Genomic DNA, 15,615 nt, shown 5'->3' on the forward strand with positions numbered 1-15,615 from the left:
ATCGAAGAAATTTTACCACTAACATAAAGTACAATATGTCATAAAAAAACATTCTCAGAATCAGTGGAATACGTTGAAGCGCTCCAGAGCCATAACCTCATAAAGTGACAGTGGTCAGAATTGTAAATATTGGCCTGATCATTAAGGTCAAAATAGGCTAAGTCACTAAGGGGTTAAACACTTAATTTTGGAAGTCAGTGATAATTAACAATTTTGGATATTCCCATGCCTATATCCAATTAAAACATCTTTCAACTACATCCATTTTAGAAAGTAAACAAGGTAAAGAAGCAACTATTGGGAAAAAAGGTATGTAAAACTTACTGTCTATTAACTCTTCATCTTCATGAACTTCCCGAAATATCTTGTGGAATGAGACATTATGCTTTGGTAGCTGCAATTTTCAAAGAAAATATAATGAAAGAATTAAAAGGTTTATGGAAATCATACAGACTAACATTTGGAAAAAAGTGAGAGTGAAAACTTAGAAAACAAATTGAATATTTATAAGAGTGAAAAACATAGAATTGTTTTCTCAAATTCTCCAATTTATAGCCTTACATTGCTTGTGATGGAACGGCGCCTCTCCGCTGACGGATCATTCTCTAATATCCTCAGAGATGAAGGATGGTCGTAAGTTTTTGACCTACAAAAAAAAAGTAATACCAATGTATTCAGTGGGAAATAAAAGGTAGTGGAGACAAAGATCACTGAGGGAAAGTGCAATGATGGACTCTGCACATCTCCTTTTGTATCATTAGGAACTGCACAAATAATAGCTGTAATTTCGGTTTCTTCTGAGACCTCATGCAAATGCCTGTATGTGGATTCTTCCTACATCCTCTGACCTGGAAGCAGCCCTCTGGGTTTTAGCACTAAGTTGTGCTTCTTGATGTGCTAGTTTTCATTCGTGGTGAGATTGCAAAGGCCATAACTGGCACGAAAGGACAATAAAACAAGTCAATCGGAGAATGTTAAAGGGCACTTTAGACAGACGGATGTAAACTATATGAGGCCAAATGATTGGTAATGTGATACTTCGGTCCCTATGCGCTTTGTATATTGTCAGCAGCACATCCCCCTTTACATGAGGAGATATTCTGCTGCCAACGATGATTTTTAGATCTGCTTATAAATCCGATCGGCCAACAAATAGTTGCCATACTCATTTGTCTGCTGATCGCTGCCATGTTTACAAGGCTCAATAATCAGGAATAAGCACTAAGATTGTCGGCCTATGTAAAGTGGCCTCTATAATGTTATTTGGTTGTAAGCAGAGTCATATTTGCACAATCAATTGTACCTATTGATTGGTAGATTATTGCTGCTATATGTAAAGCCGGCCATACACATTAGATAGCTGTCATCAGCAGCCTCTCCAATACACACAAGCGCTAGATGGGTTGAGCGTTTTCTATTAGAAAGCTGTCGTCAAAGGAAAAAAAAAAAAAAAAAAAAAAAAAAAAAAAAAAAGGTCAGCAGTCCGAAATCGCCCGATGATCAGATGTCCGGGACTACCAGACACATTAGACTGTCAGTTGAACCCATCGATATCGACTGACATTAGTCTAATGTGTATGAGGGCCTTACTCCCTTCACGAACTTGGGATTTTCCGTTTTTGCATTTGTTATTTGCTCCCTGTCTTCCCAGAGCCATAAATTTTTTATTTTTCGGTCAATATGGCCATGTGAGGGCTTATTTTTTGTGGGACGAGTTGCACTTTTGAACGACACTATTGGTTTTACCATATCAGGTACTGCAAAACGGGAAAAAAATTTAAAGCGTGGAGAAATTGCTAAAAAAAGTGCAATACTACAAGTAGTTTCTTTTTTTTTTTTTTTTTTTTTTTTACAATGTTCACTAAATGCTGAAACTGACCTGTGATTATGATACTCCAGGTCTTTACGAGTTCATGGACATCAAACATGTCTAGGTTCTTTTTTATTTAGGTGGTGAAAAAAAAAAATTCCAACATTTGTTAAAAAAAAAAAAAAAAAAATTTAAATGGCTCCATTCTTGTAGCGTCTCCATTTTTGGCTATCTGGGGCTGAGTATGGGCTTACATTTTGCACACGAAGCTGACGTTTTTCTTAATACCCTTTTGGGGTAGATGCCATGTTTTGTTTGCCTTTATTGCATTTTATTGCAATGCTGCAGCGACAAAAAAAACAATTTTGGTGGTTTGACTTTTTATTCTCATCACTTCCACTTACCAATCGCATTAATCCTTTTTATATTTTGATAGATCGGGCATTTCTAAACACAGCGATACCAAATATGTTCATTTTTGTATTGTTTTATTTTGAATGGGGCAAAAAGGGGGCGATTTGAACTTCTATATTTTAAATATTTTTTAAAACTTTTTTTTTTTTTTTTTACATGCTTCACGAAACTCATGACTTACGAAATAAAGAGTAACCGTCGTTCTAATTTCTAAGTGAATCTGCTAAAAATGTGCTTTATTGGCCATAAAAGAAAGAAAGCTTGAAAATGTATCTTGTACCTTCCGCAATGCTCTGCTTTTTATCAGCCACTGTGCAGGTGGAAAAGGTCCACAATAAAACCAACCTGTTTGTGTTTGCCCTATAGTGCCAAGAATTTGCATTGTTAAATATTGTAACTAAAGATACATTGGGATAGATTCAGTGCTGAATGGCAAACTGAATACGGAGCCAAACCATGTGTCTTTCTGCAAACAAGATCCGTTGGGATAGCTATAGGTACACCTTTGCATCAAACCACCTGTTCTTATGGGAGTCTTGATCTGTGACCCGTGTACAGTATGCTCGCATAATGATTTTGTCAGTTGTCAGGCAGTCAAAAACTACGCGTTTTTCAGGCGGAAACAACTGCAGGAAAAGGCGACATTTATTTATTTTATTTATTTTTTATACTGGAGCATTTTGTTAAGGTTTCCTGAAATGTTTAGTGAGTGTTCTCTACTGCAAAAAAAAAAAAAGAAAAAAAAATTTAACTAATTTTTAAAAAATTTTAATCCTTTAAGCAATGAATAAATTGCTAGAATTTTTTAAACTGAAAAAAGCTCACAAAAGACTCCCAGTCGTCTTTTGGGCGTTTATTTTTCCGTCTCCCCATTGACATTTATTGTAAACTATGGAGTGGCTTCATAGCAGAAAATGCGTGAAGAATGAACATCACTTTTTTTTTTTTTTTTTTAACTACTTGGCATTTTGGTAACCTGAAGAGGTTAAAAGATGCTAAATAGCCTGAATGCATGAACACAAAGCCATTTTTCAGCAAAAATTACCAGAACAGGCGTGTTTCAAGTGCTTTCTGAGAACTTTTTTAGCCATTCTTTGCCACAAACCCCCAAAAAAGGAATTGTAGTAGGTGAAATAAGTGCCCTAGGAATATATTTAGCAACACTTTCACAAGGTGTGCTGCCATTCACCTTTGACTCCAGGCTTCGCTGATTGTTCAGCAGTCGGCAGTCTGAATCGCCAACTACTGGTGAATGTAAAAGTTAGGCAATTCAGCAACATGGTCGATATCATATTTTACTTGATCAGTTTAAAAAATTCCTTTCTTATTATTTGTAAATGCTCACACCTGGTCAAGCCTCCAACTCTCTCAGCTTTCTCACCAACATCCCCAAGAAGAGGTTCTTCAAGACTGAAGGACTTAATGTCTGCAAGTCGTTTTTTGCTCTTCTTCACTTTCACTGTGCCCAATGACGAATCCGGAGAAATACTAAACAGAATATGAAGAAATTAAAGCAAAAAACATAGTAAGAAGGATTTCAAATATACTTGAATGCCTCAACATTGAAGTTTCAACACCAAACAGGAAAAGTTGAGGAATTTTGGAAATCACACAATGGATAGACATGTTAATGATATGTAACCGCACTACTGGTTCCATGACCTCATTGATAAAATGCCAAGGTGTGTAAGGGCATGTATTTCTACACGTGGCGCACATACTTGATACTGAATAAATCAAGATGCTTTGAAGATTTCTAGTTTTCATAATTTGCAGGTCAACAACATGGCTATCCATCCTGCAATTTCTGTAATTCCACAACTTTTCCCTCTTGGTGCTGCAATTTCAATGTTAAAGAAAAAATGTATGCGGCTATTAATAATAATAATTTGTATTCCTATAGTGTCAACATATTCCGCAGCACTTACATTTTAGATGAGACTTGTACAAACAATAAAAACATAACAGAATAGCACAATTCAGATACCTAAAGGAGTGAGCACCTTGCTTGCTGCTTACAATCTATGAGGAAATAGGGGGGACACGAAAGGTAAATGGTAAAAAGTGCTTGTATTGTGCAGTCCGGCCATCAATGTAATAAAGTATTCACATAACGCTGCATGAACCGTTCACTAGCCAGTATGTGTTCAGTACAGACACAGATGTGCATGGTGGGTGTGTGAACAGATACTGCGAGTCATGATTTTGAAGAAGACTTTGTATGGGCAAAACAGAAATAGTTATAAGTGTAAGGTGAGTAGATAGGCCAGTCTAAAAAAAAAAAAAAAAAAAAAAGTGTTTTTAGGGCATGCTTAAAATTGTGGGTATTGACGATTAATCAAATTGTTCTGTGTAGCGCATTCCAAAGAATTAATGCAGCACACAAGAAGTCTTGGAGACGATAATGGGAGGTTCGGATTATTGAGGATGTTATTTTTATTGCATTAGCAGAATGGAGGGCACGGGTAGGGTGGTAGACTGAGACGAGGGAAGAGATGTAGGGGGGAGTGCTGAATCGTGGAGAGATTTGAAGGTGAGAGTCGTAAGTTTATATTGAATTCTGTAATGGATAGGCAACAAGTGCAACAACTAGCACAGGGTAGAGGCATCAGTGTAACGGTTGGCGAGGAATATAATCCTGATTGCTGCATTAAGGACAGATTGGAGAGAGGAGAGTTTAGCAAGAGGGAGACCGATTATTAAGAGTTGCAATAATCCATACAAGAATGAATAAGAGCTACATTGAGAGTTTTTGCAGAATCAAAAGTAAGAAAAGGTCAAATTCTAGAGATGTTTTTGTGGTGTGGGTGACATGAGTGGGCGAGAGGTCAATATGGGGAGTGAAGGAAAGATCTGAATGAAATATGACCCCAAGACAGCAGGCATGTTGCTGGGGAGTGATAGAGGAACCACACACGGAAATGGCAATATCGGGTACAGGTAGGTTAGTGGAGGGAGGAAACACAAAGAGTTCAGTTTTTGAAAGAGGGAGGACATGATGTTAGAGACAGCAGAAAGCCAATCATTGGAATTTGTAGTAATACAGGGGTGATATCAGAAGACGATGTATATAATCAGGTGTCATCAGCATCGAGACAGTACTGAAAGCTGAATCTACCGATTGTCCAATAGTGGCAGTGTATAAGGAGAAGAGGAGGGGGCCTAGGACTGAACCCTTAGGAATGTCGACAGTAAAAAAGAAGGGGAGAGGAAGAGGAGCCAGCAAAAGATGCAATGAAGGAGCGTTAAGAGAGATAGTAGGAGAACCAGGAGAGAACGCTATGTTTGAGGCCGATAGAACGGAGCATAGTGAGGAGGAGCTGGTGATTGAGTCGAATGCTGCAGAAAGATCTAGGAGAATCAGCATGGAGTTGTGACCATCAGATTTAGCTGTTAGCAGATCATTAGCCTTTAGTGAGGGCAGTTTTAAGGCCCCTTCACATTAAGCGACGCTGCAGCGATACCGACAACGATGTCGATCGCTGCAGCGTCGCTGTTTGGTCGCTGGAGAGCTGTCACACAGACAGCTCTCCAGCGACCAACGATCCCGAAGTCTCCGGGTAACCAGGGTAAACATCGGGTTACTAAGCGCAGGGCCGCGCTTAGTAACCCGATGTTTACCCTGGTTACCAGCGTAAAAGTAAAAAAAACCAAACACTACATACTTACCTACCGCTGTCTGTCCCCGGCGCTGTGCTCTGCACTCCTCCTGTACTGGCTGTGAGCACAGCGGCCGGAAAGCAGAGCGGTGACGTCACCGCTGTGCTTTCCGGCTGACCAACGCTCACAGCCAGTACAGGAGGAGTGCAGAGCACAGCGCCGGGGACAGACAGCAGTAGGTAAGTATGTAGTGTTTGGTTTTTTTTTACTTTTACGCTGGTAACCAGGGTAAACATCGGGTTACTAAGCGTGGCCCTGCGCTTAGTTACCCGATGTTTACCCTGGTTACCAGTGAAGACATCGCTGGATCGGTGTCACACACGCCGATCCAGCGATGTCCACGGGAGATCCAGCGACGAAATAAAGTTCTGGACTTTGTTCAGCGACCAACGATCTCCCAGCAGGGGCCTGATCGTTGGTCGCTGTCACACATAACGATTTCCTTAACGATATCGTTGCTACGTCACAAAAAGCAACGATATCGTTATGTGTGAAGGTACCGTTAGTCGAGTGTAAAGAGTGGAATTCAGATTGTAAAAGGTCAAGAAGAGAGTGATCTGAGAGATAGCGGAGGATTAGATGGGAGTGGACCAAGCATGCCAGGAGTTTAGAGATGAAGGGGAGATTAGAGACAGGTCTTTAGTTCTGGTGGAGGGATGTTTTTTTAAACAATGGGTGCATGCTGGCGTGTTTAAATGAGGATGATAAAAGGATTAAATATATGTTAGTTAGGTGAGTGGTGACAGCTGAGGAAAGGGAATGGAGAAGATGTGAGGGAATAGGGTCACTGGTGCAGGTAGTAGGGCAAGAAGAAGCAAGGAGTCTGGTCACTTCTTCCGTGACCGATTCAAAGAGAAAGTGAGGTAGATGCAGTTCTGACAGGAGGACAATGCATGATATTAGGGGATTGGGAGAAATTTCCTGCGGATATGGTCAATATTTTCTTTGAAATAATTGGCCAGCGCTGAGGTCGACTGTGGGGGCCCTTATAATGGCAAGTGTATTCATTATATACCAAAAGAATATAAATTATATTCTTATGAGCATCAAGCTCAGTAAAAGCTATTCCTACTATTGTGAGACTTCTTTTAGATGAGCATCTAAAACTGTCTTAAAAGGAGGGCTTCTCAAAGAGATAATTACAGAGATCTATATTTACTTAGATCATCAATTAGAGATGAGCAAAATTATTTAAACTACCCTTGTTCGGCATCCAGTTCAGTTCTTCATGGCAGGTGGACCAAATCATTGGTTATGTTGTCAACTCTCTGTGCACTGTTGCCACTTAAAATGTCCCCGCAGCGACATGATTTACATTGTGGGGGCCTAGTAAGAAGCACAAGTGCCAAGTATGCCACGCAAAGAATTCCCGATGCAGAAGTGAACACTTCCCAGGTCTAGGAGCTGGGCACCGGACCAGGGTAATTAGAATCGCTTTTGCTCATCTCTAAAGTCAATATTTGTTTCTCAAAAAAAAAAAAGACACAAACTACTTAATAGTACTGACACTCTAAGGTTATGTTCACATGTTGCATTTTTTGCTGCATTTTTTTCCTCTTGGCCGTAAAGCAGCTTCTTATTTAAAAAAAAAAAAGAAAAAAAAAAAAAGCAGGATTTGCCACGTTTCTCATGCTGATAAAGTTTAGTGCCTGTTGTTCCTGAGTTTCTTGCACCAAAAACACAGCAAAACCCGATACCTGTGTTTTTGCTGCTTTTTTGCACTTACTTATTGCTTTTTTGGGGTGAAAAAATGCTGCCGTTTTCTAAAGACGCAGCAGTTATCCAATTCAGTTAGGAAAAACACCTACAGTGCCTTGCTAAAGTTCGATTTTGGTTTCATCTGACCAGAGCACCTTCTTACACGTTTGGCGTGTCTCCCAGGTGGCTTGTGGCAAACTTTAAACTACACTTTTTATGGCTATCTTTGAGAAATGGCTTTTTTCTTGCCACTCGTCCATAAAGGCCAGATTTGTGCAGTGTACGACTGATTGTTGTCCTATGGACAGACTGTCCCACCTCAGCTGTAGATCTCTGCAGTTAATCCAGAGTGATCATGAGCCCCTTGGCTGCATCTCTGATCAGTCTTCTCCTTGTTTGAGATGAAAGTTTAGAGGGACGGCCGGGTCTTGGTAGATTTGCAGTGGTATGATAATCCTTCCATTTCAATATGATCGCTTGCACAGCGCTACTTGGGATGTTTAAAGTTTTGGAAATAATTTTGTATCCAAACCCGACTTTAAACTTCTCCACAACAGAATCACAGACTTGCCTGTTGTGTCCCTTGGTCTTCATGATGCTCTCTGTGCTTCCAACAGAACCCTGAGACTATCACAGAGCAGGTGCATTTATACGGAGACTTGATTGCACACAGGTGGATTATATTTATCATCATTAGGCATTTAGGACAACATTGGATCATTCAGAGATCCACAATGAACTTCTGGAGTGAGTTTGCTGCACTGAAAGTAAAGTGGCCGAATAATATTGCAGCCCCACTTTCCAGTTTTTGAATTTCCACAAAAATTTAAAATAACCAATAAATTTTGTTCACCTTCACAATTGTGTTCCACTTGTTGTTGATTCTTCACCAAAAATTTACATTTGGTATCTTTATGTTTGAAGCATGATATGTGGGAAAAGGTTGAAAAGTTCCAGGGGGACGAATACTTTCACAAGGCACTGTATGTGTGCACATGATGTTTCTGAAATCTCATATCTTTAGCCTATACTGTAAAATGCAGCTTTTAATTTGCATACCAAAAAAAACACAGCAAACACACAACGTGTGAACATAGCCTTATTCCTTACTTGTGACATTTTAATAGTAAAGATTTTACAACATGTGTTTGAAAAGTGGGAAGACAAAATTGTTTCCATTATCAGATTTTATTGGGAATCAATTTTGGTTTCCATGATAATCATACCATCGCCACTCACCATGTGGAGTACATGGGGATTACGTTACTGGTCTAATGTTCACAATATTATATAATCTGACATACTTCATATACAGCATTGGCTTTGGTGTGATTTGTGTAAAACAGTCTGGTGTGTGACAATAATTATGCTGCATACTATTAGACTGTCAGGGCAGTACTATGATTGGAGATGCATGTTGTGTAGTAATATACATATTAAAAGAATCACTTGAGTTCAATGCAACTATTTATGGGAAATTCCAGTGTCTTTATGACAGATGGCATATAGTGCACATGTAAAACATATGCTATACTCATTGATTTGAATGGGTGAGTCTCATCCGATCTCAGAGTGAAATCGCAGCATACTGCGATTTTTTTCCACAGATTTTGCCAGTGAAAAAAAAAATTGGTCATCTCATCAGCACTGCCCCACTGAGCGTCTGAAAAATTGTCTCATTTTCATCCAAAAAACTCAGACAGTTTTCACCTGCATAATCATCCGAATAAGAGATGTAAAATTTGCAATATTGCATCACAAAAAAAACATTCTACATTGTTGGTTCGTGTGTGTGTGTGTGTGTGTGTGTGTGTGTGTGTGTGTGTGTGTGTGTGTGTGTGTGTGTGTGTGTGTGTGTGTGTGTGTGTGTGTGTCCGGGATTGGCATCTGCACTGTCGCAGCTACAGCCACAAAATTTTGCACAGTCACACGTCTGGACCCTGAGAGCGTCATAGGCTACGTTGTGAGGTGAAATTTTAACCCCGCGCTTTCCAATTCACCAAACAATTTTGCCCCTATCTAGATAATGGCGAAAAAGTGAAAGGAAAAGTGTTGGAGGCGTCGCAGCTACAGCCACAAAATTTTGCACAGTCACACGTCTGGACCCTGAGAGCGTCATAGGCTATGTTGTGAGGTGAAATTTTAACTCCGCGCTTTCCAATTCACCAAACTATTTTTCCCCTATCTACATAATGGGGAAAAGTAAAAGTGTTGGAGGCGAATTGACAGCTGCCAGATGTGAACAAGGGGGACTTAAAGAATGAGAGCGATGGCGCCAAAGAGTATATACTGATCAGTTACTAAGGTGGGGCCCCGACATGAGATACTCACCACACATGGGGATATGAACACACACACAAAATGCGCCACACACTACCACGTGCTTGAACACATATACCACCCTCAGCACACATTTCACCACACATACACCAACCTCGCCACATAAAAGTCGAAACACAAAAGTCGCCGCTCAAAACTCGCCACGCGCAAAACTCGCCACATGCAAAACCTAGGCTCACGCAAAACTCGCCACAAGTGCAAAACTCACCTCATGGAAAACTCGCCACACGCAAAACTTGCACACGCTGAAAAATTGCCACATGCACAAAATTTGCATCACACAAAACTTGCACATACTCAAAAGGCACCAGACATAAAACTCACCACGCGCAAAACTCGCCATGCGCAAAACTTGCTGCACACAACTTGCTACACTAACCTGTCACATGCAACTCGACACACAAAAAGTTGCTACACGCATGTTGCCACACAAAATTCATCTCACAAAAGTCGCTACATGCATGTCGCCACACACAACTCAACACACACAACTTGACAAACGAAACTCGCCATAAAACACACACAAGTCTGGTATTATCCTTCAAAAATAAAAATCTGATTAATAAGCAGACAAACTACAAGAGCAACAAATGTACCATATAGGAAATACAGCAGCTGTCAGTCACATGACCTGTCTATTATGTGTATGTGTGAGCTAATATATACTGCCAGGGGGAGGGCTTCCTGTTGGCTGGGGATTTATCAGGCTGCCAATTTATCTTACAAATACTGAGGTAAAAATACTGAGCAAATAACGTGTTAACGAGGTCTAATACAGGAGATCACACAGGTATATACTATATACAGGGGAGATGACACACAGATATATACAGGAGAGATGACACAGGTATATACTATATAGAGGAGGAGATGACATACAGGTACATACTATATACAAGAGGAGATGACATACGGTATATACTATATACAGGAGGAGATGACACAGGTATATACTATATACAGGAGCAGATTACCTACAGGTATATACTATATACAGGAGGAGATTACATACAGGTATATGCTATATATAGAAGATGACAAACAGGTATATACTATATACAAGAGGAGATGACACACAGATATATACTATATACAGGGGAGATGACACACAGGTATATACTATATACAGGAGGAGATGACATACAGGTATATACTATATACAGAAGGAGATGACATACAGGTATATACTATATATAGGAGGAGATGACATACATGTATATACTATATATAGGATGAGATGACATACAGGTATATACTATATACAGGGGAGATGACACACAGCAGGTATATACTATATACAGGGGAGATGACATACAGGTATATACTATATACAGGAGATGACATACAGGTGTATACTATATATAAGGGAGATGACAAACATGTATATACTGAGGTGAAAATGAGAGGTGTGAGGTGAAAATGAGAAGGTGTGAGTGCAAAATGAGAGGAGTGAGGGAAAATAGTGGAGTGATCGGAAAATGACAGATGTGAGGTCGAAATGACAAGTGTTAGGGGGGAATGAGAGGAGTGAGGGAGAAAATGAGAGATGTGAGGGAGAAAATGAGATATGTGAGGGGGAAAATTAAAGATGTGATTGGGAAAATGAAAGGCGTGATGGGAAAATAAGAGAAGTGACGTGCTATAACTAACCACAGATATTTACTATGCCCAGGCAACGCCGGGCTCTTCAGCTAGTCTTGAATAAAATTACTATAAAAAATGCGTGCGTAATATAAAACACATATTACTACCTCTTTACAAATTTCGGAACCCTAAGGGTATGTGCAGACATTCAGTAATCGGCAGTGGTTAGGACACAGCACATGTCCGCTGACCTCAAAGCTGCTGGCTATTGAACACAGGTGATTCCGCATGTGTTCACTGAACCGTGCGGAATCACCGTCTCCAATACACTGTACAGGTGAGATTTATTTTGCGAAGACTCGCATCATGCTGCGGTCTGGAAAGACAGGCAGCATGTCCGTCTCCGGGAGTGATACATGGCTGTCTCTTGACACATAGTGGGCATTGGATTTCTTGAAAACCCATCCACTATGCTGTAACATCTGAACATTGCTGGTTGGACGCTGTGGAGCTGGTAAGCCAAACCTCCGACTCAGACTCTTCAATATCCCTGACCTCTGACCCCACAACACTGGTCACTACTGAGTATGTACATAAAGGGCAGCACAGATTCATCTCACCTCCAACCCCACAGCACTGGTCACTACTGAGCCTGTACATAAAGGGCAGCACAGATTCATCTCACCTCCACAGCACTGGTCACTACTGAGCCTGTACATAAAGGGCAGCACAGATTCATCTCACCTCCGACCCCACAGCACTGGTCACCACTGAGCCTGTACATAAAGTGCAGCACAGCTTCATCTCACCTCCAACCCCACAGCACTGGTCACTACTGAGCGTGTACATAAAGTGCAGCACAGATTCATCTCATCTCCGACCCCACAACACTGGTCACTACTGAGTAGGAACATAATGTGCTGTACAGACTCATCTCAACTAAAAGCCTAGATCCTTAAGGTACCGTCACACTAGACGATATCGCTAGCGATCCGTGACGTTGCAGCGTCCTGGCTAGCGATATCGTCCAGTGTGACAGGCAGCAGCGATCAGGCCCCTGCTGTGATATCGCTGGTCGGGGAAGAAAGTCCAGAACTTTGTTTCGTCGCTGGATCTCCCGCTGACATCGCTGAATCGGCGTGTGTGACGCCGATTCAGCGATGTCTTCGCTGGTAACCAGGGTAAACATCGGGTTACTAAGCGCAGGGCCGCGCTTAGTAACCCGATGTTTACCCTGGTTACCATCGTTAAAGTAAAAAAAACAACCACTACATACTTACCTATCGCTGTCTGTTCCCGGCGCTGTGCTTCTCTGGTCTGGCTGTGAGCACAGCGGCCAGAAAGCAGAGCGGTGACGTCACCGCTGTGCTTTCCGGCTGCCCGGCGCTCACAGCCAGAGCAGAGAAGCACAGCGTCGGGGACAGACAGCGGTAGGTAAGTATGTAGTGGTTGTTTTTTTTACTTTAACGATGGTAACCAGGGTAAACATCGGGTTACTAAGCGCGGCCCTGCGCTTAGTAACCCGATGTTTACCCTGGTTACCGGCATCGTTGGTCGCTGGAGAGCTGTCTGTGTGACAGCTCTCCAGCGACCAAACAGCGACGCTACAGCGATCCGGATCGTTGTCGGTATCGCTGCGGCGTCGCTTAGTGTGACGGTACCTTTAGATCAGGAACAGAACTGACACTTAGGCCGGGTCACACATGCATGTGTAATGCGAGAAACTCGCATGAGTCTCTTGCATCAATACCCGGCACTCGGGAACGGAGTTTGCAGCTGCATGCATTTCTATGCAGCTGCACGCTCCGGTCCCGAGTGCCAGCAGCAGTTCTGGGACTTGATGCGAGTTTCTCGCATTGAACTCGCAAGTGTGACCCCTGTCTTTATAGGACATTTCACAACTTTCCAAAATTCTTATGGAAACATTTACAGCACATCCTGCACTATACTACCGTACCCAATGTATTATATATTTTAGGAATCTGTCCATTTTATACCAACTCGACTAAAATGGTCACCGACTCCACAGCACTGCTCATCATACCTTTGTGGTCTCACACTTTCATAAATAAAGTAATAATAATTACTTACCATACATATTTTACATCAGTGTGCCATCAGTATTTATACGTGCTCATTTTAAAATGTATTGTGCATGATAAAATAGTTTCTTCGGTTACTAATGGCAATGCATCCATACCAATGGGGTATAATATGGATGTCCCATATGGCATCTTATTATTATATGCCCCATATATTTGTATAAGCGAGTCTCATCCAGCACACGGACGAGGATGGTGCACGCTGCCACTGGTTTTCCACTTGGACACTCGCTATTGCTTTACATTGGCAAGTATGATTTTTACTCAGACAGCACACAGTCATATTATATGGGCAGCATGGTGGCTCAGTGGTTAGCACTACAGCGCTGGGGTCCTGGGTTCATATCCCACCAAGAACGACATCTTTGTATGTTCTCCCCTGGGTTTCCTCCCAAACTCCAATGACATACTGATAGGGAATCTACATTGTGGGGACAGTGATGATGAGGTCTGTAACGCACTGCGGAATGAACGGCACTATAAGACTGGGATCACACATCCGCGAGATACGGCCGAGTCTCGCAGGTGAAATCCCTCCTCTGGCGCCGGCACTCCGGAGCGTACAGCTCCATGTATTGCTGTGCGGCTGCACGCTCCGCTCCGGAGTGCCGGCGCCAGAGGGATTTCACCTGCGAGACTCGGCCGTATCTCGCGTATGTGTGATCCCGGCCTATAAGTGTGGAAAATAAATACGTCCATTGTCTTTACCACACTTTCAAGCTAAGTTCACACGAGTGTGAATAAAAATCATCCTATTTTCATCCAGAAATAATGGACGATTTTACATTCATTTTTATACATCAGCAGTTATTAAAATTTACAAAACTAAATAGTTTCTTATGTGAAAGAATTGCAACATATCTGTAAAAATCGACTGCTATGCGGTAGATCAGGATGGGACCACAGACTTTAATGGTTGAGTCTCATCAAAAATACAGAAGATGCTACTAGTGCATGCTTCGACTTTTCACATGGATATTTAGATCATCTTTTTTTGTGGGGGGTCTCTGCTATACGTCTTACCATCTCAGGTTCTTACCAATAATTCAGGGGTTTATTAATGGCCACAGCGGCCTCACCTATTGTACTACTGGGCAGCACGGTGGCTCAGTGGTTAGCACTGCAGCCTTGCAGCGCTGGAGTCCTGGGTTCAAACCCCACCGAGGACAACATTTGCAAAGAGTTTGTATGTTCTCCCCGTGTTTGCGTGGGTTTCCTCCAGGTGCCCTGGTTTCCTCCCACATTCCAAAAAAGCATACTGATAGGGAATTTAGATTGTGAGCCCCAACGGGGACAGCGATGATAATGTGCGCTGTAAAGCGCTGCGGAATATGTTAGCGCTATATAAAAATAAAGATTGTTATTATTACTCTTTATATGCAACGAGCTCCAGTTGTACATCTCAAAAGTCTCGTTTGAACAGTTCAATCGAAGTCCGAGTTTTGTTAATTTTTTCCCACATGCAGCGCTCGGACTGAAAATACGATGGTGTGAACGTGGCCTGTCTGTTATATGTCAGGTTGCAAAATGTGTAAGCGGCTCAGCCCATACACAACTAAACATGACTTATCATTGGGCTGTAGGCATAGCAAACAGTGCAAGGTGATCCCACAGGCAGGAATGGTCTCATGACTGCGGACCGCTGAGGCAGGCATGCCGTACTCCAGTCTGTACTCCGCACATTAGCCAGGTCAGCTTTTCCCAACCATTTCCTGTTCTTTGATGCGGGCAATCCAAGTTATAACACCCTGGCACATCCAAGCTATAACACCCTGGCACATCCAAGCTATAACACCCTGGCACATCTATAACACCCTGGCACATCCAAGTTATAACACCCTGGCACATCAATAACACCCTTGCACATCTATAACATCCTGGCACATCCAAACTATAATACCCTGGCACATCTAGGCTATAACACCCTGGCACATCTATAACACCCTAGCACATCTAGGCTATGACACCCTGGCACAGCTATAACATCCTGGCACATCTAGGCTATAA

The 15,615-nt window shown here is 41.8% G+C and overlaps 1 protein-coding gene across 2 annotated transcripts in view; it reads right to left on the minus strand.

Annotated features, from left to right (window-relative positions):
- LOC138651626 (GRAM domain-containing protein 2B-like) overlaps nucleotides 1-15,615 on the minus strand; it is a 111,287-nt gene that overhangs the window by 52,184 nt on the left and 43,488 nt on the right. For both annotated transcript variants that reach the window (XM_069741956.1, XM_069741965.1), the window contains exons 2-4: nucleotides 3,572-3,712; nucleotides 562-646; nucleotides 325-394 (exon numbers count right to left, since the gene is read on the minus strand). In XM_069741956.1, coding sequence (XP_069598057.1) covers nucleotides 325-394; nucleotides 562-646; nucleotides 3,572-3,712 — 296 coding nt within the window. The remainder of the gene's footprint in view (nucleotides 1-324; nucleotides 395-561; nucleotides 647-3,571; nucleotides 3,713-15,615) is intronic.

This window comes from Ranitomeya imitator, chromosome 1, assembly GCF_032444005.1.
Source record: "Ranitomeya imitator isolate aRanImi1 chromosome 1, aRanImi1.pri, whole genome shotgun sequence".
Lineage (NCBI taxonomy): Eukaryota > Metazoa > Chordata > Amphibia > Anura > Dendrobatidae > Ranitomeya > Ranitomeya imitator.